The sequence below is a fragment of the Oncorhynchus mykiss genome, chromosome 17 (genome assembly GCF_013265735.2).
Source record: "Oncorhynchus mykiss isolate Arlee chromosome 17, USDA_OmykA_1.1, whole genome shotgun sequence".
Classification (NCBI taxonomy): Eukaryota; Metazoa; Chordata; class Actinopteri; order Salmoniformes; family Salmonidae; genus Oncorhynchus; species Oncorhynchus mykiss.
Genome location: NC_048581.1, coordinates 67870406 through 67896031, shown reverse-complemented (window position 1 = coordinate 67896031; position 25626 = coordinate 67870406). Strand labels below are relative to the sequence as shown.

General features: G+C 42.6%; 1 protein-coding gene across 6 annotated transcripts in view; it reads left to right on the top strand.

Moving 5' to 3' along the window:
* Positions 1-16454, top strand: part of LOC110494446 (ephrin type-B receptor 2) — a 163007-nt gene extending 146553 nt beyond the window's left edge. Inside the window, exons 8-16 of one of the 6 annotated variants that reach the window (XM_021569484.2) lie at positions 430-538; positions 818-882; positions 2588-2710; positions 2869-3116; positions 5544-5759; positions 6046-6195; positions 8874-9109; positions 9968-10123; positions 10899-16454. In XM_021569484.2, the coding sequence (XP_021425159.1) occupies positions 430-538; positions 818-882; positions 2588-2710; positions 2869-3116; positions 5544-5759; positions 6046-6195; positions 8874-9109; positions 9968-10123; positions 10899-11007 (1412 nt within the window). In that variant the 3' untranslated portion in view covers positions 11008-16454. Of the gene's footprint in view, positions 1-429; positions 539-814; positions 883-2587; positions 2711-2868; positions 3117-5543; positions 5760-6045; positions 6196-8873; positions 9110-9967; positions 10124-10898 lie in introns of all 6 variants that reach the window. The other 5 variants (XM_036950497.1, XM_036950496.1, XM_021569486.2 and 2 more) reach the window with 5 other exon arrangements.
* The last annotated feature ends 9172 nt before the right edge of the window (positions 16455-25626 follow it).

The window sequence follows — 25626 nt, the reverse complement described above, 5'->3', positions numbered from 1 at the left end:
GACAAAGGAGAACCCAGTATCACAGTAGGCTGCATACAGTACAGTGCCACCACCATGGGGCACAACGCTCCCTATCCTCAGACCTCGGAAAGAGCAGTCAGGACCTGAGATGGTGTTGTGAGATTGTGTGCCTACTGCCATGCTGGATTCCCTGTGTTTGGCAGCACTCTTGAGGGAAGGGAGCTGGGTCTCTCCCAAAAATGATCTCTCAGTTCCAGATGAGCGGGCGACCATATTGCTGGTATCTGAATGTGCTCAGTGGGCGTTGGAGAGAGGTCTTGTGCTGCCAGCCAAGATGCCCATTGGTCTCCCCAACCGTCTGTCTGTCTGTCTGTCACCCACTGCTCTCTCCATATGCATTAGCTCAGATGCCTGGCCCATATGTTTCAGTGTGTGATGGTGTGTTTGTGTGTGTTTGTCTAATCACAGAGGAGTACAACACCAGCATTCAGGAGAAGCTGCCTCTCATCATCGGCTCTGCAGCTGCAGGTCTGGTCTTCCTCATTGCAGTGGTTGTTATCGTCATCGTCTGCAACCGGTGAGTTATTCCTGCTCCAGTCCAGCCAACCAATGCTGCCTGCGACCCAATGCAAAAACAGTCAAATAAGTCAGCCAGATTAGACACATTCGCTTTAGTGGTTGTTTTCCACCCTACTTCGTTACTGTACTTTAATGTGTCCTGTGGCTTGTTAAGGTGGGGTTTATAGTTTATAGGCTGGTTGTGTTTAGTGGTCAGCTGTGGAGTGGGTAGGCCTGGTACATAGACCACACCCCCTCTCTGGGCCAGCGCTATAGCTCTTTGTCTTTCTCCCAGGAGGCGTGGTTTTGAGAGGGCAGACTCAGAGTACACAGACAAGCTGCAGCACTACACCAGCGGCCACAGTGAGTAACCCAGCCCTCACTCAAGAGTGTCTGTTTGCACCTCCCCACCATACACACACTCTCACTCATGCTCACACACCCACACGCACACACACCTGTCTCCATGGCTACCTGCTCACGCAGCAGCCTCCATGCCTAACGTTCAACCCTCTGCTGCCTCACACACCTGTCTCCATGGCTACCGGCTCACGCAGAAGCCTCCATGCCTAACATTCAACCCTCTGCTGCCTCACATACCTGTCTCCGTGGCTACCACCTGACACGCTAGTGTCCTTGGCTACCTCCCAACCTTGTGCTTCTTCTCACCTCTCCATTGGTAATCTTCTCTCTTGATTTCCTCAACCGTCTTAATGCTAGGATTTACTTACAACATAACCTGTGTACAAGTGTGTGTTCGCTGTAGGGTCTCATTTCATAGTCAACTGATTCCATTGTTGTGGAAATAGCATTTAGCCTTCTTTTAGCTTGTTAAGTTCATTAACACGCTAATAACAAACACACCATTTGCCATTCTTGAAAAATTCAAAGGAGATTGTGAAGGAATGGCCTTTATTAATCATTTTGTTTTCCATGTAAAGCACGTTGGCCCAGAGTTCCATGATATAGAAATAAATCTTCAAGATGTAGCCAGGCGCATTGATTTAAACTAGTTTGGCTCTCCCTGGGAGCTTATGGCTTATCGTTTTCTCCTCCTTCACTCAGCTAAACAGAAATGCTCTGATATATTTCCTCTCTGAGCTTATTTCAGTTGTATTTATTTATATATTTTTCTATTTAGCTCTTCCGCTAGTCAGGCTTATCAATGGAGACAGCTTTCCCATGTGTAATCAATAGTATCAGGTTGCAGTAAATGCTGTATTTACAGAACTCATTTTTGCCTGGGTGTAATTCAGTGAGGAGTATTGCCAGAGAGGCTGAGGGCATTTCACAGCTATTAATATCGTTTGACTCCCCTGTGTGTGTTTTCATCCCCACACTGATGGTCACAGTTATACTGGCTGTCCTCCCCTATATCAGGTGGTCTCTGCCATGTTCTGGTGGGTGGTCTTTGGATTGCTCCATAGTTTGGGAAGAGATAGGAGGTTCTGACTAGGGATTATTTTTTTGCCTTAAAGGAGAATCTCCATCTGTTCCTAAACACTTCTTCAGTTCAGTCTGCTATGCAGGTTTCATGACTCTTCTATAAGCAGGTATCTCAGCTTCGCTGACTGCCTGTGCATGAACACAATAACCATTAAAGAAGCCTCAGGCCAGATGTGGAAGTGAGAGTCAGAATACTCCGATTTAAAACCTGGGACAGTTAAGTCCCTGAACACTTAAAGGCCACCTTAAGCCAATTTACCTGGCGTCAGAGCTTAAGAGAGACAATTTATTTCCTGGAGCAGAGAGTGATACTGATATAGTGTCTGGCTGTCTCTCCTGGGTGTTAATGGTCTGCTTTGACTCTGGAGCTGATACATACATTAACCTGCCTTATCACTGCTAAAGACTACCTAGAAATGCCATGTCATTGCGCATTGATTATTACAGTCCTGAGGCCCCAAGCCAAACCTACCATTCCTCTACCTTGTACTAACACTAACCTTTCTGACTCATAGTAATACACTGCATTGGCTACTCAAACTCTGAATGTTATAGGCACACAGAGTTTGTTTGTGTGTGTGTGTCAGAACAAAAAATTACATCGGCCTCTTCTTCTTCCAAGTGACTCCAGGAATGAAGATATATATTGATCCGTTTACATATGAGGACCCCAACGAGGCGGTGAGGGAGTTTGCTAAGGAGATTGACACTTCCTGTGTGAAGATTGAGCAAGTCATTGGCGCAGGTAAAGAGAAAGGCCAGTCATTTTTTACAAAATAATCATTTTGAATGCTGTCTGTATTCCAATTAATCATATTTTGCCTCATCATTTTAATGTTTGTAACCTCTGTCAGACATCTCCTCTCATTAACTGTCTCGCTGCCTCTATGTTGTGTCTTGTAGGAGAGTTCGGGGAGGTGTGCAGTGGGAACCTGAGGCTCCCAGGCAAGAGAGAGATGTTTGTGGCCATCAAGACGCTGAAGTCGGGCTACACAGAGAAGCAGAGGCGGGACTTCCTGTCTGAGGCGTCCATCATGGGTCAGTTTGACCACCCCAACGTGATCCACCTGGAGGGTGTGGTCACCAAGAGCGCCCCTGTCATGATCATCACTGAGTTCATGGAGAACGGATCACTGGACTCCTTCCTCAGAGTGAGTTACGCTGTGTTTGTATCTGAGTCAAATATTAACACTAATGGCTGTGCAGATAAACAGGTAGACACAGACACACACAAGCACACAGGCACATACGCACACACACTCTGGGAAATGACTGCTAAATACACACACTAATGCCAACCCATCCATAACATGCAGAACATTAATCATATGAGTCTCCTCTTTACTTAGCATAGTGTCCACCACAAGTCCTTAGAGAGATGATTCTCTACCCAATCAGGCTGCGGTCTTAATGCTCCCTGAGGGTCTGTCTAGTCCAATTATTGATTTATACTCTGCTGCAACTTGCGCTGGCTGTTATTCAGCATTTCCCCTTGATCTCCATGTTTGACTACAGTAAACAGTACAGTACTGTAGCTCACTATAGGCACTAGTGAGGAAGAGAGTCCAGCAGTTCAGTTAGTTATGCTCTCATTCTGTATTTATCATACTAACCCACATTCACTCCTTCTGTTTGAGTCACAGAGAAGGACAAGGACCTATGAACTTATAGTACCTTCTACATACATTCCAGATATCTAACCTCACCTCATCCTTTGGGAGGGTTTCGAATGATTAGCGCTGTAAGAAGAAAACATGCCAGCTTTCAGAGAATTAAGTTGGCTTGTAGGTGAAAGGCTGCTGTCTGTTGTCAGCCAGTCCTGTGCCGTCTGTCTGTAGCATTTCAGCTGAACGGGAGCATGTGACTGCTTCCATATCCTCTAATTGGACTCATTGTCAGTTTGAAGTGAGTGAGAAAAAACTGAGTAGGAAAGAGCTAGGGATTAATGGAAATTGGACATGTCTGATCTTTCAAAAAATAAACGATTACCATTTTTCTTATTAGAGTTACTTCACTGTAAATCTATTGTGAGTGAATTATTAAATATGGAAAACAAATCAATTCAATAAAGGTCAAAGGTTTCATGTTTGATATGAATCACTATGTTTATGTTTGTAAATGTCTGATGTTTCTACTGTGTCTATATGGAAAACACCTCCCTCCACCACCTCTGTCCTAGCCTAGTTGTCACTCCTCATCACATTGGGATTGTCTACCTCTACATAGATCATACTGAGTAAGGCTTTCACGACTCAGGGCAGAAAGCACACTGACAAGTGTCAGCTCTGAGCTATGGGAGGATATTATAAACCTGAGACGTAAACTCTTCTTTCAAAATCCTGCCTTTAAAAAAGGATCCAGCCAGCCGCCTGTCAGCAGACTGCTGCTCTGTCTACTGCTAGAGAAGCAAAACATGAACTTTATTAGCATTCTGCTTCAAACCTCTGACACACTGTGTGCCAACTCACTCTTGAATTTGATGGGTTGTGTCTGTGTGTTTCTGTGTGTTAAGCATATTTGACAGCACATTGTATTCCAAGCAACAGTGTCACTGTGGCACCTCACTGTGACAGCTTTTGACAACATTGTCTGAACACGTCAGCGCTTTAGAACATGGCGCTCTGTGAAAGAGGACGGAGCAGCAGGGGAGACCACCTTAGATGGGAGCTGCCAGCTGAAGAATCACCTGGTGCAGCCCCCACTTCTATGAAGCATCTGCAAGGGAGAGAGGACTAGATCAATCACAGCTGATAGATGGATGGAGACAACAACAGGCAGAGGAAGTAGCAAATGCTGGGGGGCCATATAACGATCAGAAAGAAAGCTTTCTTCAGAAACAGTATCTCCACCATTATGACTAGAATTGGGATTGAGTCATAAATTGCACAGAACATGTATTAGCCATAGATCTATATGATATATGTGATGCCGCTCTCTGTCTGCTAACCCGATCCAAATTACTTTGGTGGAAGAATCTTCCCAATTAAAGTATATGCAAACACAGTGCAGGGATGCAGGGATTACGAGGAGCTGTGTATTTCTTAGGGAATTCAGCCTCATGAATAATGCATAAGACTTAATTGCTGTGGTGCATGAGGTGCATGAGGAGCTGATGGACGTGAGGAGAACTCCTTGCTCTGCTAATGAGCAGCGAAGAGTTCAGAGGAGACTCAGAGACACAGGCATAGAGGATCTGGCTAACCATAAACTGGGAAGATGCCTAGAGGAATACACAGCTGGGCCTAGTCCGTCTGTGGTCCATCTGTGTCCCCACCCCATCCCTGTCAGTCCACGCTCATACTCTCTCATCTCTCGTTATGATCCTCCCGGATATTCCCTAGTTGATCTCTGGTCCTCGTGGTGGGTGGTGAGGGTGCAGGTGGAGGCACAGCTGCAGCCCAGATCCAGACACTCCACATGTATGGGGTAAAGCCTTGGCCAATCCAGGGAGAACAGCTGCAGCCTGCCAGACCGAGCCCTGCCCTGCCTAGTCTATAGCCATATCTATTCAATCATATCTCACAGAGGGACGTCTCAGACCTGGGGATGTATCATATTGTGATCCTTTTGTTTTGCAGCAAAACGACGGTCAGTTCACAGTGATCCAGTTGGTGGGCATGTTGCGTGGCATCGCCTCTGGCATGAAGTACCTGGCCGACATGAACTACGTCCATCGCGACCTGGCCGCACGCAACATCCTGGTCAACAGCAACCTGGTCTGCAAGGTGTCCGACTTTGGCCTGTCCCGATTCCTGGAGGACGACACGTCAGATCCCACCTACACCAGCGCCCTGGTGAGTACCATGACGTCACCGCACACACTCACACATATACATACACACACACCACATTACCCATCATAACAAAGGCCCCTCACCTGTCCCTCTCCTCCATTTTTACGGTATTCCATGTCACACACATCCACTCCCAGGAGTTTAGTTATATCCATCTCCCAGTTTGGATTACAGAGTATTGTTGCTGTGAATAATATCTCTCTGCAGAGCCAGGACACTGTGACGATCAGGTTTCCGTCTCACTTCCCTCTATAAGGTCGTTCCCTCATTGTGTTGTGTTTCTCAGGGAGGGAAGATCCCTATCCGATGGACAGCCCCTGAAGCCATCCAGTACAGGAAGTTCACGTCCGCCAGTGATGTCTGGAGCTACGGTATCGTCATGTGGGAAGTCATGTCATATGGAGAGAGACCTTACTGGGACATGACCAATCAAGACGTATGTATTTATAGACCTGCATATCATTTATAGATCATTTATAGATCTGTATATCATTTATAGATCATTTATAGATCTGTATATCATTTGTCAAACAGAACCACTCTAAGCATGGCATCAAATGCTTAAAAATCTTTTCGAACAACCTCTGATTATTCCTGAATGTTATTACCTCTCTGTGAACCCCCATAGAGATCCATTTTGTCATGGTGGTTCTCTTCCCATGGCTAAACAGCAGCTTTCGAACCCAGGTTTAATATGAAAGCCCCCCAGTTACCACAGAGCGATAATAAGATGATTTGGAATGCAAGGCAACGCTCCGCAGACTATTCTTGCTCTTGACTGGAGCCTCTGTTTCCGGGCTCCCTCTGGGTGGTGGAGAAGAGAGCAAATTATGGGGAGAGAGATAATGAAAATAGTTTCAAATTGAAAGTGTGAACACTAATGCGCTAAGAGGGACTGAGGAGCTCGACGGTTATCTTATTATGGGCTCTAGATAGTGTTTCTACTCCATCTGGGTCTTGGTTGGGAGGGAGGCCTCTGAATGAGATTAATCTGGGCCTGAATGGAGCTACATAATGGTGGTGATAATGAGCAGGGGATCGTGGGTCCTTGTCAGAACCCTCCTCTGGGCTGGTTGTTCCCCACTCCTCCCTGATCCCTCCCCCATTTTTTCACATTTACATTTGAGTCATTTAGCAGACATTCTTATACAGAGCTACTTACTCTCCCCCCACACCCTCTCCCACCACCAACACAACTGGCAACTCTGTCAGACTAGACCTTTTTGGTATAACAATGACCATAGAGTTGGCAAAACGTAGATATTTGTATAACAGGAACATTACTGTACACAGTTTCTAAAGACTGACTAAGATTAAATCACTGCTGGCACAGTCTGCATGGATGTGGAGAGCCATTACTATTATCCTGATACTTTACTGTGATGCTTAACTGGTACAGTAAGTATGCAGCCAAAACCTTTTCAAAAATATTGTTTTTGTTAACTTCTTTGGGACTGGTGGGCAGTATTGAGTAGCTTGGATGAATAAGGTGCCCATATGCATATAGAATATGCATATCATTAGTAGATTTGGATAGAAAACACTACAGCGTTTTTAAAACTGTTTGTTTGAATGATGTATGTGAGTATAACAGAACTCATATGGCAGGCAAAAACCTAAGAAAAAATCCAACCAGGAAGTGGGAAATCTGAGGTTTGTAGTTTTTCAAGTCATTGCCTATCCAATATATAGTGTCTATGGCGTCATATTGCACATCCTAAGGCTTCCACTGGATGTCAACAGTCTTTAGAACCTTGTTTCAGGCTTTTACTGTGAAGGGGGAGAGAATAAGAGCTGTTTGAGTGAGGTGTCTGGCAGAATTCCATTAGCTCAGTCTCGCACGTGCCCGTGAGAGTTAGCTGCGTTCCTTTTCCTTTCTAAAGACAAAGGAATTGTTCAGTTGGAACATTATTGAAAATTGATGATAAAAACATCCTAAAGATTGATTCTATACATCGTTTGACATGTTTCTACAAACTGTAATGGAACTGTTGTCTGAACTAAGTGCCTGCGCCGTGTGAATTTGGATTTGTGAACTAAACACGCAAACAGGTATTTGGACAAAAATTATGGACTTTATCGAACAAAACAAACATTTATTGTGGAACTGGAATTCAGTGCATTGCGTGCATTCCGATGAAGATCATTAAAGGTAAGTGAATATTTATAACACTATTTCTGAGTTTTGTGACACCTCTCCTTCTTTGGAAAATGGCTGTATGTTTTTCTGTGACTTGGCGCTGACCAAACATAATCACAAGGTGTGCTTTCGCCGTAAAGTCTTTTTGAAATCTGACACAGTTGTTGCATCTATCTATTCCATGCATAACACTTGTATCTTTTATCAATGTTTATAATGTATTTCTATAATTTGATGTGGCTCTCTGCACTTTCACCGGATGTTTGTTTGACACAATGCATTTCTGAACATAACACCAATTTCAAATGAGGTTTTTGGACATAAAGATGAACTTTATCGAACAAAACACACATTTATTGTCTAACATGGAGTCCTGGGAGTGCCATCCGGCGAAGATCATCAAAGGTTAGTGATTCATTTTAACGCTATTTCTGAGTTTTGTGACACCTCTCCTTCTTTGGAAAATGGCTATATGTTTTTCTGTGACTTGGCGCTGACCTAACATAATCTCAAGGTGCGCTTTCGCCGTAAAGCCTTTTTGAAATCAGACACTGTGGCTGGATTAACGAGAAGTTTATCTTTAAAATGGTGTAAAATACTTGTATGTTTGAGGATCTTTAATTATGAGATTTCTGTTGTTTTGAATTTGGCGCCCTGCAATTTCCCTGGCTGTTGTTGAGGTGGGATAGCGTCCCACATATTCCAGAGAAGTATAATAATAATAATAATGCTTGCAGGATTATGTTTTGTGTGTGGGCATGTGTTTTTACTTGTGTAACACTGCTATGGTTTTATCTTTCAGTGCATACTGTATTTCAAGAACATAGTTCTCATTTGAAATCACTGAAATATTAATCAAGATGTTAGCCAAATAGCACTCTGATCATAGAAGAAGTAGTTTGTGAGAATTGTGAGAGGATGCTCTCCAATAGGATTTCTGTCTCTCTCTCTCCTCTCCCTTCTCCTCCTTTTAGAGCCTCATAGCAACCCTTAGAGATCTGTGTCTCCCCCTGCAGGTGATCAATGCCATAGAGCAGGACTACCGGCTGCCCCCTCCCATGGACTGCCCCTCGGCCCTGCACCAGCTCATGCTTGACTGCTGGCAGAAGGACCGTAACAACCGGCCCAAGTTCAGCCAAATTGTCAACAACCTTGACAAGATGATCCGCAACCCCAACAGTCTGAAGGCCATGACCCCGCTGTCTTCAGGGTGAGTGGAACACTTAGCACACTCTCCTTAGATCTCCGTCAGTTTATCTTTCTATTAGTCTGTCACTACATGTCTGTCTGTCTGTCTGTCTGTCTGTCTGTCTGTCTGTCTGTCTGTCTGTGTATTAGTGCGTTTGAGACGAGTGTCCCTCTGTCTCTCCTTGCCAGTCATCTCAATATTCAGGACTGTGTTCCAGTATTACTTTCCTATTTCCATAGATACTATATAATCCAAAATAATGTAATGCATCTGACCTCAAAGATGGGAAAACACTTTGACATTTCAAAGGACATGATTCCTTCAATGTTTTCAATTTTGGGTTACAGTTTTGATATTCATGGTACAATTTATTTCTACCGAACATTGTGTCTCTTGTTTCTTTTGGCGCCAAGTGGTTATGTAAATAAATCCCCTTTGGTTTGATAGATCAAGTAATTTCCATGAATGCTTTAAGCAAATCATGATTTGAAACAGTTACACAATTTCAAAATATAACATTTCCAATCACATTTTCTCTGGGTGTCAGTTTCCTATGAATGTTAAAATATACTGAATTCCGTATATCCTACTCTATATTTACATTGTTGGTGGTGTGTGGAATAGAAACACTGTGTGGATACTGGCACTAATCCTGCCAGTATCCATCCGTTGTCCTCAATTGGAAACAGAATTTTCTTCAAAATCGATTAGGAAAATGTCCACTGTTACTTTCTTTTGTCCTGAAGGCTAGCTTATTGACTAGTCTATTGTAGGCCCTCCACTATTGTGTACTGTACTGATTGCCATCATAGAGGTGACAGAGTACTGACACTGTCTCTAAAGCTGTGTTTGACTCTTTGTGTCTGTGTCCCCCTCCAGTGTCCATCTTCCTCTCCTGGACCGCAGTGTTCCAGACTTCTCCAGCTTCAGTACTGTGGACGAGTGGCTAGATGCCATCAAGATGGGCCAGTACAAAGACAACTTTGCCAATGCTGACTTCGCCAGCTTTGATGTGGTTTCCCAGATGACCATGGAGTAAGTGCTGATCCCAGACCTGTGTTTCTGATAAGGATGATAAGGATGAGGAGGAGGTGGGCTATTCCTTGACAGTATCATACCTTAAAGCCTGGATGACGGCCAGGCTCAGCCCCTGGCTCATCATAAATATGCCTCTCACTGTATGTCATTAGGAGATAATAACTGTGCAGCACAACTGCTCTGAGCTAGAACAGAGCGTAGAGACTCTGGCCATGTGGCTGCCAGGTTTCTTATACAACAGTTTAAAGAAAGAAAAGATATAGGAGAATGAACAGACATTGTGATGTTTAGGAATACATTCCTGCCTCAGTAGACTTAATAAAGACATATATTAGCAGATAGACTCATTCAGATGTCTGTTTAGTAAGACACACATTACTCTGCTCATTGTCTCTTGTCTCTATATCTCTTAATATCCTCCTAAGGTCACGTCGGATATCAGCACAATTCTGTTTGAAATTATTTTCCAGCCACAACACTGGTTACAATACTTTCAAAAATAAGGCTCATCAGTCCATGGAGTTAGGGTTAGGAAGCAAAAAAATTCCATTGTCTCCTGAATGGAAGAAGTTGTTCAACAAACAGAGTAATTACTATAAACAGTCATGCCTTGGACTGAATTAGGAATTTGGCAGACTGGGGCCCAGTATTTAGCCTTGATCTAACTTGTTGATTTTACATTGGCTTATGCCATGTGACTTGTGCAATAAAACCTGTTGTGTCGTCTGTGATGGCTTCCTCCTGACTCCTGTGGTTGTGTCTCCTGCCACAGTGACATCCTGAGCGTGGGCGTGACGTTAGCAGGCCACCAGAAGAAGATCCTGAACAGTGTGCAGATGATGCGTGCCTCCATTAACCAGATCCAGTCTGTGGAAGTTTGACCATCCAGAATGGAGCAGAGGAGAGCAGATGAGAGGAGGGCAGAGGAGAGGAGAGCAGAGGAGAGGAGCAGAGAAGAGGGGATTGGGATGCAGGGCTCTGGGTTCACGGATGGAGTGGAGGTGTTTTTGCTTGACTGTGAAACATGTCTTCCTACAAACTACCGTCCATCCATGGTCCCCTTTTTCAATCCCTCTCCTGTCCTCCTCTATCCCCTCATCCAAAGTCCCCATAACCTTTCAGGATCAGCTCTGAAGGTTTGTGGCCAGCAGGTCTACATGACCAGACATCAATCAATGTGGCCAACAAGGTTCCTTCTTGGAACCAGGATCATGAGAAGTTACTGACCAGCGACACATTTCTACTTCCATCTTCCACCTCGTTTTTTTTTTACGGTGAACTTTTTTCTTACATTTTTTGGTTTGTTTGATTTAAGAATTTTGTAAATAATTTTGTAAAGAAAAAAAAGTTGAGAAAACTCAAGGAGTCTATAAGTATAGATGTAAACTAGGTGAACTGACTAGAAAGACTACCCTTTAAAAGGGCAACAGACAAGAAGACAATGAAAAATGGGAGATTTCAAGACCATCACTTTCAAAAAGAAACTTAAATATTATATGTTTTTTTTTTTTTTTACTTCGGAAACAGGAAACAAACATAAATCTTTGCTGCCTCCCCAAAAGCAAACAGCAGAATAGACTGAGGAACTTGATCTACACTCCATGGTTGACTTGGGAGTCAAAATAGTGTGAGCACCATGGAATGGACATCTTTTGGCAGAAACCACTACCATGAACAACCAACTTATAGCAACACTTAAAAAATAAAAACAAAATACCTTTTCTCATAACTAGTAATTTCATTTTTCTGTGTGAAAATGTTGAAGATTTTCTCTCACCATGCTTCCTCTCACCGTGGGAAAGTTTATATTTTTTCAATGAAATCATCACAACCTGCCAAATGGAACATCCTCCCTGTGTACCTCAGATGATGTCATGATCCTGTACATATGCACTTGACAATGGGACTGTGATGTCATCACTATGAGCCGGACATAGTTACTAAGACCTGGAAGTGATGGATTTAAATTGTTTCTTTGGGTGACTAGAGGGAGGTTTTTCTTTGTTATTATTCATTTCATTTTCATTTTTGCAAAATGTTAGTTGTGGATTTTGAATAATCAGTGTAATAAACAGCAAACATACAGTACTTCCTCCATGGATGTATGGAAAAAAATGACATATTATGGGTGTTTTCCCTATAATGTTTACATAGGAGGGCACATATGTTTTGGTCGTCACATTATCTGCACTCTTAGAAAAACAGGTACTGTCTAGAACTTAAAATGGTTCTTCAGTTGTCCCCATAGGAGAACCCTTTGAAGAACCCTTTTTGGTTCCATGTAAAACCCTTTCCACCAAGGTTTCTACATGGAACCAAAAGAGTTCCACCTAGAACCAAAAAGGCTTCTCCTATGGGGACAGCCGAAGGACCATTTTGGAACCCTTTTTTCGAAGAGTGTAGAGTTTACCCCCGTGTTTTAAACTTCACTGTGTGTGCGTGCGTGCGTGCGTGGCTAAATGTGCTCTGTGTTACAAAGCAACAGCTCCCAAAGCTGAAGGGCTAGTGTTTGATAGCATGCTGAGTTAATGATTGATTTCACAGAGCTTTGATATGTTACACTTTACAGAACACTGTCCTGTAAGTGCTTGGATTTGATACACTTTTACAAAATATAATGTGCTTACATTATATTTAGCTTTTTTTTCCAGATTCTTTTTTTAATTTAAAGTAACATTATATTGAAGTGTTAGGGTTTTAACATCACATATGGTTATCTCACATTGGTATGGTCACGGACAAATCTTTTCACAACTGGGCAGTAAGTAACATTAGCATGGGATAGTGGATTATTTTACGCATATTATTATAATTATTGTACATCATGGATGATGGGGAGCACTTGTGACAGCTTTTCCAAGTAGTCTATTGGCAGGGTGTGTGAACACAGATCGTACGATACAATGGGCCTCCATGCCCTTGTGGAATTTTAGGAAATCATTGTAGGTGCACAAACATTTCTGATAAGTGGAGTCCTTGAGACTTCTATTTTCATTTTATACATACATATTGCATTTACTGTATGGCTTCTGTGAATAGCTGTCTGATGAACGGAAAGCTATCTATCATTGTCAATGTCATTGAGGCCGATGTGTTGTTTGAGGGGTTAGGGAGCCTGGGAGGGGGGTCCTGTGTTAGTCAAACCCATGGATTCCCTAGAGATGGTAAATCACACAGTTTACAAACTCAGGCAAATGAGATCAGTACTGCAGAGATGCTAATGGATAGATCCACTGAGACAGGCCCAGTACTCGATATAGACTGAGGAGCCAGACATGGATCTCTATCTGGGGCCCATTGCTCAGACATGTTCATTCCTAGTGGGGGTCCACAGCCTGATCACAGCCCCGCTGACCAGACAGTGATTCTGTCTATTTCTCCTCAGAGCTAAACACACGCCTCAGATCCCCTGCTCTTCTCCTCCCACTGTACTCTGTGCTCTGCTTTCTCAGACCCATGACTTTGTGACTCTGCATGTTGTCATGTTGACAGACCAGGTCTGTTTAAAAAACAGACAGAATGTATGTAGGCAACACACAACCTGAGGGCCCCGTGTTGGTCTCACAGCAGGTGGCTATGTAAGCGGAGGTCCTTCCTTAAGCATCATCAGGTGTCCGCTGTCTGTTTTGAGGCACTTTGCTGTCTGAACAGAACAGGAGAGGTGTCCTATATAGGCCTTAGCATTTGACCCCTCAGCACAAAAGGAGTGAAATCCCACCTTAGCTCTCATCTGTCACTTAGTCCCCATCTTATTCCACCCACTAACCCATATGGCCATCCAGAGTCTTTACAAACCTTGGGCAGGAGCATTGGGGTTTTCATCCATCTTCTGTAACATCATCCTCCCTTTAGTTTTCTGTCAACAGTACTGTGTCACTCTGCATATTCCAGTGCAGACTCCATGACAGATGAAACAGCAGGAAGTACATCACTCTCACTGTTAGTCATTGCGGGGTAAATTATTCTGTGACCCAACTGTCGCTGATGCCACCGTGCTGTTTCCTTTAAAAAATAAATTGCTAAAAAATCTTCCTTTCCATCTCAAAACACTTTAATATTTGAGGGCACCTCAGTGATATTCAGTAAAGAGCCAGCAGCAGGAGTCAGTCTTCCCAAGATATAGACAGATATCACACTGTCAGGGCAATTTCTGTTCAGGAAATCAGGCTCAGCAGTACAGCACAAATATTTGTGCTGAAGACAGACAGACGGAGTCTTGTGTCACTTACAAATGTCTCCATTCATGCTCTCTGAGCTGTTTGGTGATAGTGTCATATTAAGGTGATTAAGCAGGGGGTGCTTAAACAAACTATGTTTCCCCATGTGACGTTCAATCAAAATAAAGTATGAAGAAATGTTATAATGATGAACTAAAACACACAGTAGTGGTGGACTTGTATTTAGAGTTATAGGAACGTAAATATAGGTATTAAGAAAGTGTTTTTATTTTCTTGAATTATTCTTGGAGGAGTAGGTTTGGTGTGTTACTTTGTTGGGAGAATCTAGATTCATAAGGAGTTGAGTCCACTTTTATTGGTTGCTCAGTGTTGAGCTATGGAGACTTCTGAAAGCACTGTGTGAAGTATTTATTTATTCTGTATCTGAACCTAATGGCAGAAAGAAACCTTGTTTATTCACCCATAGTTCATCCAGAGCTATCATTTGCTATTCGCCGGAGAAAAAGCTGTTGTCCCTCTTTCTTTTATTTTTAACACATTGATAGCATCCAGTAGAGCTCTGTGGTACTGTTTCAAAGCCCGTGCCTTCTGATAAAAACCCCTTGGCACAGTGGTCCTTTCTGGGCCCATTGTAATGGACCTGTAGTATGTGATTAATCGATCTGGTGGGATTATGATGGGGGGGGGGGGGGGGGGGGGGGGGGGTTCAGAATAGATTCTGCTCACACTGTGAGGATTAGACTTCCCTGTGTGAATCCATGATGGTCATTATGCCATAATATCTCATGTGATGTCTCACTCAATAGCATATGGGTTACTTTATACATAGATGGAATCAAGGATATTTTTACATTGTTGAGATTTTTCCGCTAGTTGAAGACGAGGAGAAGCTAAAAAGGTATAAACACACACATATAGCTTTTTGTTGAATGATTGTGTGTTTTGCTTCCCAAGGCCACTTAAATAACAGGCATATTCAAGACAGCAACTTTACACTTTCATGAGTTTTCATTTTTCATGAGTAAGAGCATAAGAGCATGAGTAAGAGCATGTCTCAAATGTCTGCTCCATTTCTGAAGAGAAGAAAATGAAATATATACTGTAGTTATTTTTGATTTTTGATGGACTATGTGCTTCACAAACATAAAATCTTGGGCTACCATCACTACAATTAGTTAACAGTGCGGGGAAATCTCCTTCATACTCTCCGTTTTCAATGTCCAGGCTCATGCGACAGATCAGAAATAAAGGAGCATAGATGCATTATGATTAAACATTGAGAGCAGAATATAACTGTGTTTGTTTTGCAGTAGGGTTCTTCGTTTGGAATAAACAAGATAACTTGCTCCAGTATCACAGAACTCTGTCCTCTGCGGTTTTGTACATCTAAAACGCTTGTCTTTGTTTCAATGGCTTGTATCTGCAGATACTGTTGATGTTTCACTGTCAATGCGCATGTTATTAACTGATGCATAACAATCTTTTATTTATAAATCAAAATCAATGTATCTGAGATATTGATTCAATGCACTGCGGGCGCAAAGAACATTTCCCCTACTGTGTTCCGATTTTTGTAGGACGGACGAAAACCATTATGTCTCAATGTTACAATTACATGACAGTGTGCATAAACACAAGCTGTGCCGGCTCGTACTCATTGGTCTGTGTTTGTGGACCATCCAAATATGCCCCGAGCAGCAGTCTGCCTGCCTGCCTTTGTGGCAGTCAGTTCTGTGTGTATAGAAAATGGCTCCTGTGGATAACTCTCTTACGGAAAGCGTCAGAGCACCCTCTGCTGACATGGTGGCTAATAGCAGTCTAGTTGTGACAAATTTCCTTGTGTTCCTTACGTTGTCTTATCCCCCCACATCCCCCTTCCTCCCCTATGTTCTCACCTCTCTGGCTGTTGGTGAAGACAGGCTGAAGATGGCCCTGTCTCCCCTGGCCTGTTGTAGCCCTCGTAGAACAGTGCCGGCCCTGACCACTGTGACTGATGTGGGAGGTCCTGTATTTCTGTATAAATGTACATTGACTGTAACCCTGTGAATGATGTAACAATTTCATTATTTGTAATATTGTAATTGGTTTATTTTCTAAAAATGGAAAGTCCAACTTGACTCTCCTCAATAAAAAAAATGAGATCAGTTACACCACTGTATTATGGAAATGATTATATTTTCACTGTCGTCCTCTGTATGACCATGTGAAATAATTTCACCTACAGTGGGCATCTCTTCATAGTACTTATGTAATTGTTACGCTGTATGACCATGTGAAATAATTTCACCTACAGTGGGCATCTCTTCATAGTACTTATGTAATTGTTACGCTGTATGACCATGTGAAATAATTTCACCTACAGTGGGCATCTCTTCATAGTACTTATGTAATTGTTACGCTGTATGACCATGTGAAATAATTTCACCTACAGTGGGCATCTCTTCATAGTACTTATGTAATTGTTACGCTGTATGACCATGTGAAATAATTTCACCTACAGTGGGCATCTCTTCATAGTACTTATGTAATTGTTACGCTGTATGACCATGTGAAATAATTTCACCTACAGTGGGCATCTCTTCATAGTACTTATGTAATTGTTACGCTGTATGACCATGTGAAATAATTTCACCTACAGTGGGCATCTCTTCATAGTACTTATGTAATTGTTACGCTGTATGACCATGTGAAATAATTTCACCTACAGTGGGCATCTCTTCATAGTACTTATGTAATTGTTACGCTGTATGACCATGTGAAATAATTTCACCTACAGTGGGCATCTCTTCATAGTACTTATGTAATTGTTACGCTGTATGACGAGGGGCTATTTTGAACCACATTGACCTGACAGTTTATAAGCATTACACCAGTCCAAACTGGGCTCAAACCTTCTAAAAATATGTGCATATAAATACAAATATTGTGGTGTTTTTGGTACAATTATGGGAAATGCAGTTGTAAAAGGATTCTATTTAAATTTTCAGTTAGAGGGAAGGGCATCTGTGAAGTAAAATACAGCATATTTTATGTAACTATATATGTTCCATATGAACATGTCTTTTTTAATTGTATTTTTTATTTTTTTGTCTCACAGTTTTTGGGCCACCTCACAAATCACATCTCTCACTCACTCGCAGCGCCACACATTTTTTCTGGTTCCATGTCTATATTCATTAGAACTAAGTTCTGTACAGTCCCCCCCCCCCCCCCCCCCCCCCCAAGCTGACGTTCCTGAATGGAGGTCAGAATCTCTTCACCTTCCTCTCAGTTTTTGAGGCCTCATTAGCAGTTGATGTGTGAAAGGCTAGAGACCTCGGTGTGAACTCACTGAGACTGGCGTGTGTGCTAAAAGGTTTACCCCGTGAGCAGGAGAGGGGGTTCAGGAGTTCAGTGGCGAGACCCTGCTGGCAGACCAAACCCGTTCTCCTTCTAATCTCGACCACCCGCGAGTCTATCTTTACACGTTGTTAACTGTGATGACTTTGGACCCAGCAGGGCCGACCGTGAGAGCAGGTTGGGAAATGCCTGTCATCTCAGATGTATGGACAGTATGTGTGTGTGTGTGTGTGTGTGGGGGGGGGGGGGGGGGGGGGAATTATAGAGAGGAAATTAGAGGAAAATGTTGTGATTGATTGCTACATTTGTTCAAAATATAAGGTATATTAGCATTTGTTTGATTTCACATCTTGTCTGCCCAGATAGTGAAACTTTGTAGTGAGGAGAAAACCCTTTCAGTCATTGTTGTCTGTGTAAAAACAAAGTTTACACAATAGCAAAAATTGTGTTTTCTTGAGTTTATGTTGTGTGTTTGAGTTGAAGCAGCAGTATCTCATGATAGAACCCAGCCCAACCTCTCTCTCTGTGTGTCAGCGTGTGGCTAAATGATCATTCATCATCAGTTTATTTGTTACTGATGAAGCTGCCTTGCTGCAAATGTCACTACTCCCTCAGTGGATCACGTAGTGCAGGGTTTTCCACAACAATGTCTGAGAGATATGCAAATACAAAGCTCTTCCGAGGTCATTCTGAGTCTATAGGTTAGAGTTCAAAGGTCAGCTGTGTGGAAGGCAGAGGATTTATGAACCCAGGCCCACCTGATGTCATGATAGAATGTGGCATTAGACTGAAATAGTCCATAAAGGTTCCACTGGGCTAGGGAGAGCTGGGTCTGATTTCTACACAACTGCTCCTAATCAACAACAAACTGAAAGCTTCAACCAGGAGCCAGATTTTCACTGAGTTATGACACAGTGGCTAATGTAATACAGGCTGCCAAAAAGCCTTTTATTTAGAAAAATATATTTTATGTGTCCAATGATTCTGGACATCTGCAGTAGGCGTTGGAGAGTTCCGAATGACCTGGCTTTGGGGGCTCAGTCTCATAGGGAACGACAGCGGTGAACAACTGGTAATCTGTCCCAGCAGGTATGGAGGACAGAGAGGTTTTGTGCTATGGCTTATACAGTGACCATAGTACTGCCACACTGGCAGTCACGAGTGTCATGACCGCAGTCAAATTCCACTTGACCGTTGAATTGCAGTAACTAGGCTTCTCCAAAACTGCACTCTGACACCACTGATGGTCATTAGCAGCCTACCAAACTTGCTAACGGCTAGTGGTTAATGGTCTAGCACTCCGCGTTCTATTGTCCCACTAACCACTCTGACATCAAAGCAAATGCAATCGAAAATCAAATCAAGCACTTCGTGAGAGTCCTGCCATTCACAGTTTGAGCACATTAGGATCACCTGTAGCTCAGCGAGAGCCAGCTCCTCATAGCTGGTTGATGCATGGAATGTAATGTGTTCCTATAAGCCCATGTTAAAAAGAGGAGGATCCCATCAGCATTCTAAAGGATAGGCCTCCTATATTTATTTCTCAACTTTGTTAATATTAAATTCTGTGCGACAACCTAAGTAACGTAATAAAAAAAATCCCCATCAAAATGAGTTAGTTTAAGCAAGAGTTATCTGTCTTTTTGCAAAGGCTGCGTCTCAATCCACTGCATCCTCCAATGTCGGCCTTCCACATCTGCGGTGGAAGGTGGCCGAGCTACAGCGGTGTTTGTCAGTCTTCTCAATGTCTGTAGCGTCCAAACAAACTAATATCACCACACTATAGAAATATGAACACGATGGTGTTCTCCATTTGCTCTGTGACCCACACAACGGTCAAGGGAATTGTCTGAAGGTAAGCCATACAAATGAATGGAAGTATGGAGGTGGTGTTGTGCCATCAAAAATAAGGGGTTAAATATGTGTCCAAAAACACAACAAATATTTCTTGAGCTTTCTTATATCTCGTAGATATTTGACAGACACTTTATTTTTTGACTCTTTTTTCCATTTATTACTGTGTTATTCAATGCGTTTCTATGGGCTATAGTAGTAGTAGTAGTAGGCCAAATTCAATATTTTATCCCCAAAAATATATATATTTTTATACCTAAAGGGTTCTAAAATTCCAAATAAAATAGCTAAATGATCCATGGTATGACCATCGTAAAACAATTCCATATTATATTAGTGGAACCTCTGACTGTTGGGGTTAGTTCCTGTCCGTTATATTACAGAGTGTTTTTCACCCAGAAGGCAGAGCAGACAGAACTGTCCCTCTGGCGTTTGTCCCGGACCCTCAGTCTACAGACAAAGTTAACATCTGGACACACGTTTCAATAGCATCTGGCATCCCAGCTCAAACCCATTGGACATTATCCATCTCATTGTCTGTAGTGGAGCAATAAACATTTTCCTGCATGCTCTCTGCAGCTGACCATGTGGATGTATAGTCTGGTCCCAGATGTTTCTGTGCTGTCTTGTCAACTCCTGACCATAGGATTCGACGTCGATCACGTGTGGTTCAGTTGGTATAGCATGCTGCTTGCGATGCCAGGATTGTGGGTTCAATTCCCACTGGTGACCATTATGAAAATATATGCACTCACTACTGTAAGTCACTCTGGATATGTGCATATGTTCAATTACTGAAATGTAATAACCTGTTGTGTTCTATTCCAGGTGCTGGAGGGTTGCGGAGCAACACAGGACTCAGTAGAGGGTGCACACAGCTTCCCAGTTCTACAGGCATAAGCTTTTACCATTATCTTACCAGCTACTGAGGGCAGCTTCAGAAGCCAGCATAGAACTGCACAGCAAGGCGCAGTTGTGTGTGCATGCAGTGGTTCATTTTCTTATAGATGGTGTATGTTTGTGTGTGTGTGTGTGTCGATTAATCTGTGTGTCTTGTCTGTGAGTGTCTGTCTATCTTCCTGTGCTTGTGTATGTCTGTGTCTGTGTGTAACCTTATCAAGCCTGTCTGTGCTCTACAGAGTTTACGTCATCTCTTGAGGGTGGTGCTGCGTAGTGCCAAGAATTGGAAATAGTGGGCACTGTGTGCACCACGCAGTGCAAACCAGCCCAGAGAGACACCAGTGTCCCCCAGAAAGAGTGTGACCTTCTCTCTGCCTAATCTTGATCCTGACGGCTGCACCTAGACATAGTGGCACAGTGAGCAGGGATATGGTCAAGAACATCAAGTTCCTTGGTGTACACATCCCCAACTGTCCTGCCCACCCATCAGGTATTACCAACATGCTCAGAGATAGCTTCTACCTCCAAGCAATGACCCTGGTGAACAGCTAATCAATGGCTGACCACCTACACTCACGTGCACTGACTCTACCTGCAATAACTCAAAACACACTCATAAGACTCCATCCTCATATACACTGACACTCTTGCACCACACAAACGCTCACACACTAAACACACACTCTTGCCGTATACTGTGCATAGGACAAATACACGGATTTTATTAGAGATCTGCTGGACTCCGCTTTTATAGAACTGCTCCCAGCTGTTCCCTATACAGGCAGACATTTTGCATTAGAAACTATGTTAGCATAATATCCATAAAATGTCAAATAAATGTCAAAGTTGAAAATATCTAATTGATTGAGTGGGTGGTGAGTAAATAATGTTTTGATTGTTGCATTACACAAATAAAATGTCATTGAATTAATCAAATACATTAATTTGCTGCCAGTATGGTGTTGTGCCATGATGTTGCCTAATATTACATTTTTTGTATTTCTAAACTTAAAGTTAGAAAGGGGAAATCTCCGACTGCCATATCCACTGTTTGTAAATGTACAGTCGTGGCCAAAAGTTTTGAGAATTACACAAATATTAATTTTGACAAAGTCTGCTGCCTCAGTTTGTATGATGGCAATTTGCATATACTCCAGAATGTTATGAAGAGTGATCAGATGAATTGCAATTAATTGCAAAGTCCCTCTTTGCCATGCAAATGAACTGAATCCCCATTAAACATTTCCACTGCATTTCAGTCCTGCCACAAAAGGACCAGCTGACCAGTGATTCTCTCATTAACACAGGTGTGAGTGTTGATGAGGACAAGGCTGGAGATCACTCTGTCATGCTGGTTGAGTTCGAATAACAGACTGGAAGCTTCAAAAGGAGGGTGATGCTTGGAATCATTGTTCTTCCTCTATCAACCATGGTTAACTGCAAGGAAACACGTGCCGTCATCATTGCTTTGCACAAAAGGGCTTCACAGGCAAGGATATTGCTGCCAGTAAGATTGCACCTAAATACACCATTTATGGGATCATCAAGAACTTCAAGGAGAGCGGTTCAATTGTTGTGAAGAAGGCTTCAAGACACCCAAGAAAGTCCAGCAAGCACCAGGACAATCTCCTAAAGTTGATTCAGCTGCGGGTTCGGGGCACCACCAGTACAGAGCTTGCTCAGGAATGGCAGCAGGCAGGTGTGAGTGCATCTGCACGTACAGTGAGGCGAAGCCTTTTGGAGGATGGCCTGGTGTCGAGAAGGGCAGCAAAGAAGCCACTTCTCTCTAGGATAAACATCAGGAACAGACTGTACAGGGATTGGACTGCTGAGGACTGGGGTAATGTTATTTTCACAGATGAATCCCCTTTCCGATTGTTTGGGGCATCCGGAAAAAAGCTTATCTGGAGAAGACAAGGTGAGCGCTACCATCAGTCCTGTGTCATGCCAACAGTAAAGCATCCTGAGACCATTAATGTGTGGGGTTGCTTCTCAGCCAAGGGAGTGGGCTCACTCACAATTATGCCTAAGAACACAGCCATGAATAAAGAATGATACCAACACATCCTCCGATGGTAACTTCTCCCAACCATCCAGGAACATTTTGGTGAAGAACAATGCCTTTTCCAGCATGATGGAGCACCTTGACATAAGGCAAACGTGATAACTAAGTGGCTCGGGGAACAAAACATCGATATTTTAGGTCCATGGCCAGGAAACTCCCCAGACCTAAATACCATTGAGAACTTGTGGTCAATCCTCAAGCGGCGGGTGGACAAACAACAACCCCCAAATTCTGACAAACTCCAAGCATTGATTATGCAAGAATGGGCTGCCATCAGAAGTTAATTGACAGCATGCCAGGGCAGATTGCAGAGGTCTTGAAAAAGAAGGGTCAACACTGCAAATATTGACTCTTTTCATCAACTTCATGTAATTGTCAATAAAATCCTTTGACACTTATGAAATGTTTGTAATTATACCTCAGTATTCCATAGTAACATCTGACAAAAATATCTAAAGACACTGAAGCAGCAAACTTTGTGGAAATTAATATTTGTGTCATTCTCAAAACTTTTGGCCACGACTGTACATCTAGGACCTATACCCATAGATTTTTGGAAGAATATAATTTATGTATGCCTATTTAGCGATGCTCATTTGTCCTACCAAAACAATAATGTTTTTAATACAGTTATCATGGTTATATTTTGGTAAGAAGTCCATTTATCAAAGGTAGCTAAATGTAATCACCACATTAGAGTGTTATAACCTCAATGAGGTTAGTTGTGCCAACTGGATTTAGGATAGGGCCTATGACACGTGAATTATAGGCATCCTACATTGTCGATGGTAACATTCGGCCATCAGAATGCTACTCTTCCATGATTGTGCAAAGCTGCAAGGGGCATGCTTGTGCATTCCATGTCATTTTGCTGGCACTATGTCATGTCATTTTGCTGGCACTATGTCATGTAATTTTGCTGGCACTATGTCATGTCATTTTGCTGGCACTATGTCATGTCATTTTGCTGGCACTATGTCATGTCATTTTGCTGGCACTATGTCATGTCATTTTGCTGGCACTATGTCATGTCATTTTGCTGGCACTATGCCTACACAATTGTCATGTCTTTGCTTTTTTTTTTTTATTGTCGTGGACCAAGACATCTGTCAACGTCTGGTTTTATTTGGTGTGGTTGTTACATTTAAGATATAGGCTGTTTTGAAAATAAATCTTTGGAAATATCAAAATGAAGTAAATACATGCCTATTATTTTTCTAATTATTTGTTGTAATTATTGTATTTTATAATATGGCATAGGTAATAAGACGGTTTTTAATAAAATATAATTTAATGCCTTTTTGATATGTGCCAACACATGGGTGTGATCATTCTACAGTGGTCCCTGAAGCATACGTTCAAACTGAGAGAGGCTCCACTCGAGTTGTGTGTGTGTGTTTAAATTATTTTCAGCCAACATTAACCTCAACTCAGTCTCATCTTAGTAAAATCTGACCTGTCAGTCTAACACACACACACACACACGATTCATAACCCCCATGTTTAATTTTTATGTAAAAGAACAAAACAGTAACAGGTTATCACTCACATATCTAGTCTACACTTACTCATAAGCAGCCACTTTCTCCAAGGCGAAGTTTGTTTTTGCTCTTTCAGTCAGTGGAACAGGAAAATTGACAGTGGGACAATAGAACGCGGAGTGCTAGACAGAGTCAATATAATAAACAGTAACATGTTATCACTCACAAGTCTAGCCTAGACTCATCTACACCTATAGCCCACATGTTAGCCTTCCTCCTTTTTTTCTGGACTAAGACTTCTAGTGCTCTTCTTTTTTTGTTGTTGCTTGGTCTGCTACTCCTCCTCCACTGCAGTCTTCCTGGTCTGCTGGGCACTGAATGTTGGCTGGCAACCATACACCTCCTGCCTCCTCTTCGTCCTCATCAGGTTCTCCTGTCTCTATTCTTACGGAATCCATATTGGACATAATTATTGCAACGTACACAATTTTGTGTAGGTTGTGTCACAGTAAAAGAGGGGTCCATTCTATTCAGGAGCACTTTTACTTTACACAGAGAGGAGCGGTGCTGCTCATTTTATGGCGATAAAAGAGTGGTCAATCATTTTAAATCTCAGTCATGGACCCCAGCCTACCCTCGGTGCCTCCAAGTCACTCAGCAGGACACTGTCAGTCGACACCGGTAGGCTGTCGGTTGACACCGGCTGTCTGACAGTTGACATGGGCTGACTGTTCATTTACAATAACCATAAGGGGATCTCAGCCCCTCTCCAAATAAATATAAGTGTAGCCTAAGGACTAGGTGACCTGGAACAGAGTTGGAGAGCCCATAGCCTACAAAGCCTAGGGAGCGGTCGAAATGTACAAACATTTTACCCGGAGGAAAATGCGGGAGGGTCATGCTTTTTCAAATTCAGTCCGGGGGAGGGTTTAGTATTTTTAATTTAGTTCAGAGGCGGGTCATGTAATTTGTAATTGAGTAAATATCATATTGCTCAGGGTTTGAGAAAAAGTTGCTTACTATTGTATCTCGAAGTGTACATGATTATTCCCCTCATTGTTGATTCTCTGCTGGGCGTGCAATATCAAGTGCGCCTAGTGTGGTATCAATAAAATGATCCGTAGCCTACTATAGGCTATAGGCCTAGGGTATTCGAAGAGGATGCTCGGAGAAGCACAGGGTAAAGTTATATTTCTGAGAAAATGTACTTTTTTTTGGTTGCTACTGCTGGGATGGTGTATATCAAACTAGTTAAACTGCATTACACACTGCAATGGATAGGCGTTCCCAATCATGAGCCCCGGCCTGCCTTGCTCTTGCTGATGTTAACCCTTTTGTGCTGCCTAACCAATGACTGTGCTGTGTATGGTGGCACTTCAGGAAGCGAGTCAAAGCCTTCTTCCAGGAAGAAAAATACTTTTTGTCCCAAAAAATGTCATTTCTGTGCACACGGACTAGGCTTACTGATCTCCTGTTCAGTTTGAGAGAGAGAGGGGGACTGGAGGTAAGCTTGCTACTGCTATCATTTATTTTTATAAAAACATTATGTTTTTTTGCCCATAATGAAGCTATTTATCAGAATTATTGACCTCACAATAAGCCATATTCAAGTAATTTACATAACTTACATTACTCTAAAGTGGCAGCCGTGGAGATGGACAGTGCACGGGTGCTTCAAGTAGG